At 44.7% G+C, this 5,589-nt stretch overlaps 1 protein-coding gene across 1 annotated transcript in view; it reads left to right on the plus strand.

The window, feature by feature from the left end:
- Positions 1-3,444: 3,444 nt before the first annotated feature.
- Positions 3,445-5,589, plus strand: part of LOC104272474 (transmembrane protein 182-like) — a 14,060-nt gene continuing 11,915 nt past the window's right edge. Inside the window, exon 1 of the mRNA XM_009867480.1 lies at positions 3,445-3,597. Coding sequence (XP_009865782.1) covers positions 3,445-3,597 — 153 coding nt within the window. The remainder of the gene's footprint in view (positions 3,598-5,589) is intronic.

Raw genomic sequence — 5,589 nt, forward strand, 5'->3', positions numbered from 1 at the left:
CCCTGGAGAGGCTGAGAAGATGGAGGGTGAAATCCCATTATGTCAGGGAACTTGAAAATCTACTGTCAACTTCAGGATTTATTCTACAGTGGTTTTGTACAATAAAAGCACTTTTATTCCCATTTTCTCCCCTCCCCTATCCTACAAGACTCTGCAAACACACCAAGGGTTGTGGAGCTCAGGCTGGGCAGGGGCTGTCCTGATGGTCCCACTGTGCTCTCTCCATGTCCTCCCAGTAATAATAACTGCTTTCATTCTTTGATAGATAGCAAAAGGTGTTTTGCCCTCCGGAATTGAACTTTTTTCTTTGAAAAATTTGAAATGAAACATTCAAAACGAAGAAATGCCTTTCTTAAAATTTTTCCAGAGGTACTCGCTCTTCCTCAAAATTTACTTGATTTTTAAAGCCAACATTTTCTGATTAGTTCATCAGAAAATCCCCAGCCCTTTCTAACCGCAGAGGAAGAGAGGAGGGCTGGAATAATTTATTGGTGGCTTTCTTGCCATTTCGTCTTTCTTTTCTTCTAGTATTTGTGCGTCCTGTCCGTTGACAAGGCTGTCTGTTGCGTTGTATAAAATCCATATGAACAAAATGCTTTCACAAAAGAAAACCAAAAAATTAATCTATGCTTTGAAACCACAATAGGTTTGACTCTTATAATTAATAAAGATATTTTTTTTATGACTAGTGAGGGAACTATGATTTCTATTAGTCTTACAAAAAAACCCACCCAGCATTCCTATTTATAAGAATTTCAATTTTATCTATTTTTTTCCTCCCCCCCCCAGGGAAATAGAGAAGCAAGGGAGATGTAGAAGTTAGGTGAACCCTGGCTGAGTAGGTCTGAAGGAGTTTGCTCCTCTGGTAGATCCCACCTGCTGGTGTGAGGAACCAGAACCTTCTGGGCTGGCTGGATGGCTGGACACAGTGGTGGCACTGTCTAATTTTAAAAAAAATAAATAAATCTGAATAGAAGGAAACACAAGAGGGCTGTAGCCCCATCACATGTGTTACTGTCCCCAGCAAGTCTGAGTGGAGCCACCTCGTGCTGCTGGAGCAGGTGCCCCATCCCTTCAGCTGCTGGTGTCCCAACGTGGTCTTTTTGTCTATCATGTCCAGAAATTTTTCACACCCTGGCGGTGCTGAGCACGTGCGTGGAGGTGCGCCGAGGAGAGGGGAAAGCTCGTTGCACGGAGAGGCGTTTTGACCTTGCAAACTCAATTCCTCTCCCGCAGCCTCAGAATTTTGGGCGACGTTAGGCTGGGCACACGGCAGCCCGTGAGGAGCCAAGGCTGGGCACCGGCAACGCTCTGCCTCAGCCACGCAGGGCTTCTCCTGCCAACGGGACCGAGAATTGCCGAGGACACCTTCCAAATGGCAAACGGCGCTAACTTGCGAATGTGCATTAGCATAAATACAGCAGTGCCAAAGACAGCTGACTAAAAACGAACGCGTAAATGTGGAAGCATGCATTAATCCCTGGGTTTTTTTTTTATTTTTTCAGATACACCATTGCCCACTTTGCATTTTAATTTTATGCTATGGTGGCGCAATCTGCCAAAAAAACAAAACCCAAACCACCAAAAATGTCCTCGCTTCTGACGCGCAAACCTTTGTCTTCGCCAGGATCCTTCGAGCACTGCCGAGGCTACCCCGTCAGTTGTGTTCGGCTTCAAGATAGAGATCGTGAGAGTAGGTGCCAACCAATTTTCCTGGTTGCTTCAGACAGGTTTAACTGGCGTTATGTGTTAGCTAAATGGCAACTGATTGAAATTAGACTTGTTTAGGCGATACTTATATTGCACTCCGTATTTAATTAACCATTTTATGTTGAATACAAAGAGGTTGTCTCGTTGCGGTCATCGTTGCCTGCGGAGTATCCAGATGACTGTAAGATGGGTATGTCGCTGCCGTTCAAAACTGTGGGAAAAGAGAGGATATGCTGGTCTGGGAGAAGGTTGATACACATGGGAATGGGATGAGCGAAGGTGTAGGGAGGGGTAGCCTCGAGCACCTGTGTGCAAACCCACGACACCAAAAAAAAATTTCAAGGTCCTGCTCTGTTTAATGGGGATGCAGCCAAGTTTTGACCTTGCATGATGGTAAATCCACAGCTTGTTACACCTTTTTTTTCCTCTGTGTGTCAGCGTGGAGACTCCTCCAGCCAGGGACCTCTTTCCTGGAGCCAAGGGGATGCCTCACCAGCTCACGGTTGGGTTAAAGAAACAGCAGCTCTGTCGCTGCGACAGCGAGGAAGAGGGGTCTAATGTAACGTTTAAAAGTTGTTCCTGCAACACTTAAGAAAGAACGATGCAGAGGAGAGAATAAATTATTGTAATTGGAAGTCTATTGTGCTCTCAGAAGAAGAGCGAGCGCATTCATCAGCCCATATGCCTCAACAGTTGGCTAGAAGAGTAGTCAAAATTTTCCCCAAGCCTCTCCCGTTTCCCTAACCAGTGTGCAGTTTCCCTGAGATACCCATATGTTTGCAGTTGACTATTAAACTCTTCTGGAAATTAATCTGGTAACACAAAATCCTGCAGGATAAAGGAGTCAACATCTTCATCTCTCCCCCTTTTTAGAACAGATCATGACTTGGACCAAGGCTAGAAAATCGAAACTTGCAGTCTCACTGTGATTTAAATTTCCTCCCCCAGCCTCCTGGCATGTCACAGGAATACAGTTATTGCCCTACAGAAATTATAATTTTCCTATCCTGGCTTCCCGTTCCTGGCAGTGATCTACAGCAGATGCTCCAGCAGAAGACAAAAAAAATAGTTAGGAACCAAATGGCAACAAAATTCTGTGCAGGAATGTCTTGGTTCCCATGAGATGTTTCTTCCACAGCAAGCTCAGGAGGTGGCAGGGGTATGGAGGTTCTTCTGTGGCAAGAGAACACCTTTCTACAATGGCCTGGCGAGACCCTCCAGGTACATCAGCGTCTACATCCGATTTTAGTGCTCCTTGCCTAGCTCTGTATGGACCTACCCAATATGAATGTGTTTGTGTGGGTTGATCACATCATGGAAACAACACACCCCAGGAGAGGGTAAAGATCTCGGAGTTCCGATCGGCTCAAGCCGCGCACGACTTCTCTGCTAATCTCATGGCTTTCAAGACTCTCGGGTGTCCTGGGTACCCGTAATACCCGTGACCTGCAGCTCTCTGAAACGAAGAGCCATGTGTTTATTTGGAAACCTTCCTGCCCCGTCTCAACAGCCGTTTGTCATGTTCCCTAATGCCACAGCTGTTTGGTTCCGCCAGGTCATCGGCTTTTCTTAGTCCTGTTCCCCCCACCCGCTGAAACTCACACCAGCCGCGAGAAGGTTGTTATCCGCCTCCAAAAATAGCCCTTCTCTCATCGCCCCTCTTCCAGCCGCTTGGGAAACTCCAGCGTTTTCCCTCTTTTCTGCTTTCCAGCTCTGCTGCCTCCCTGCTGCCCCATGAAGGCCGGAGTAGCCGCCCTTGCAGCCGGGATCCTCGGCGGCACCGGCATCCTCCTCTTCCTCCTCGCTTTCGGCACGGATTACTGGCTTTTAGCTACGGAGACCTGTGGAGTTTTCGAGCGTGAGAATAAAACCCTGGGGACCGGCGAGGTGAGTTCAGAAACCTCGTGACTGATTTTATTGAACTAACGTGAATATCTAGATTTTAAAAGTTTTAAATCCGGATTTACGCTCGTTAAAAGTGAGCCTGGGCTCACTTGAAAATCTGAACCAGCATTTTCCATAGTATCTAACATTTTGACTGGAGTAAAGCGCGTCTAGCAAACATTAAGACAGCCCCTCTGTAATCTGCCAGATATGAACATTAGGGAATGAAAGAGCTTTGCTTGTTGACAGCGTTTGCCTCTAAAGACAAAAGATATCTCCTGATATTTCCCATTAGAAGACTTCTCCCTCTGTAGTTTCCTCATTTAAAAATAGTTCATATTTAAAGTGCAGAACCTGGCAATCATTTACATCCAAAGTGATATGACTAGAGCATGAGGAGAAAAAACAAAAGTGAACGTCAGATGCAGAATAGAGCAGATAAAGAGTTCTAACTCCCATCCATCTGACAAAACAAGGCCTGTAATTGTAAAATTAAGATTAATATAGGATTTTAGTTAGCAGAAAATGTAATTTTCGAAGGCCAATTTGGTATTTTAGTGCTAACTGCTGGTGTCACGTGTTTATAGATCCTTTCAGAAGTTTGATTCGAGCTGCACTCGCTGCTGTCTGACTCCTCAATGAAATATCAACCAGCTCAGTTCCTCGAGCCACTCGCTCCGCAAAAATGTTTTTGTGTCGATCAATGCGCGGTTTCAATTACAAAAGGACAGGAAGATCCTTGTCGTGTGCAGACTTTTTGTTACTTCAAAGTTCAATCCAATTAGGTTTGATTTCTTTTTATTATTATTATTATTCTTTTTTTTCTGGTGGGATGAGTCACTCTGGCTAAGCATCATGATGCTGGCAAGAAATATTTTCTTTCATTTCAGAATCCCGTAGTCAAATGTAGTACAGTGTTCGCTTGAGTCATGGTTCCAAATGATTTTTTCTATTGAAAATAATAATAAAAGAAAGAGAGATAGGAAAGCTGCCTGGCAGGAGACACTGTGTTTAGGGTTAAAAGCATCCAGTGAAGCTCTGGAAATGGTGGTGAGTCCCGGATGGAGGAGTCTGCTCAGATTTTGGGCACTTGGGAAATGCCAGTGTTAATTGTTTCAGGTTTCTGTTTGGGCTGTCGTCTTTTCAAGTGGAGACATTGCACTGCACAACACAAAAAAGCCTCTCAGGCACTGAAGAGACACCCTTGGCCAAGTGCTCGTGTGCCTCTCGCTAAGGCAGAGCAACTTCAAAAGCACCAGGAAGAAATAGGAACTGGTTTTTTTACTTCTTTCCTCTGAGCTATTTTATTTCTGTTTCAGACGTCGTTTCTATTATTTCTATTTCAGTCGCCGGTTGTGTACAACGGGCTCTGGGGTTTTTTTTTTACCTTCTCTGCCCTTTCTCAAACTGGCAAATCCTGTCCTTTACAGATAAGGATGGTCTTGAGTATCTGCCAACCAGCGATTAAATGTGCCGTCGATGCTGTAAGGCAGCAGCCATCCGCATGATGAAGTTTGAGGGCTGCGTGCTACCACTGCCATAAGCAGTATTTTATCTTGAAAGTAAAAGGAGAATCAGGTCAGAGCTCTGGAAGCAGTCATCAGCTGAAGGCATAAAAACCTTGAGGTGAGGGAAATATCTTCCAGCACCTCCCCGTTGAGTCCTGCCTCTTTTCTGTACTTCACAGGGTCCCGTCCTGCATGGAGTTTCTCAGAAAACATAATTTCATAGCGGTGTGATAAAGATAAAACTGACTTTGGCTGTAGTTTTAATAAGGTTTTTTTTTGGTAAATAGTCTATGACTCAACTTTGCAATATCGTCCCTTCTGGAGAGACCTAAACCTGGTGCTTCTCAGGTCTGGTCTGGGGTTGAAGTAGAAAAAAAATGAAAATTAGAAAAAAAAATTGGAAAAAAAATGAAAATTGGTCAACATCCCTGCCATGGTCTGTGAAACAACTAGTGTGGGCAGAGTAGTTTGTGTCTCACCTAAGTTC

Source organism: Apaloderma vittatum, unplaced genomic scaffold (genome assembly GCF_000703405.1).
Source record: "Apaloderma vittatum isolate BGI_N311 unplaced genomic scaffold, ASM70340v1 scaffold11164, whole genome shotgun sequence".
Taxonomy (NCBI): domain Eukaryota; kingdom Metazoa; phylum Chordata; class Aves; order Trogoniformes; family Trogonidae; genus Apaloderma; species Apaloderma vittatum.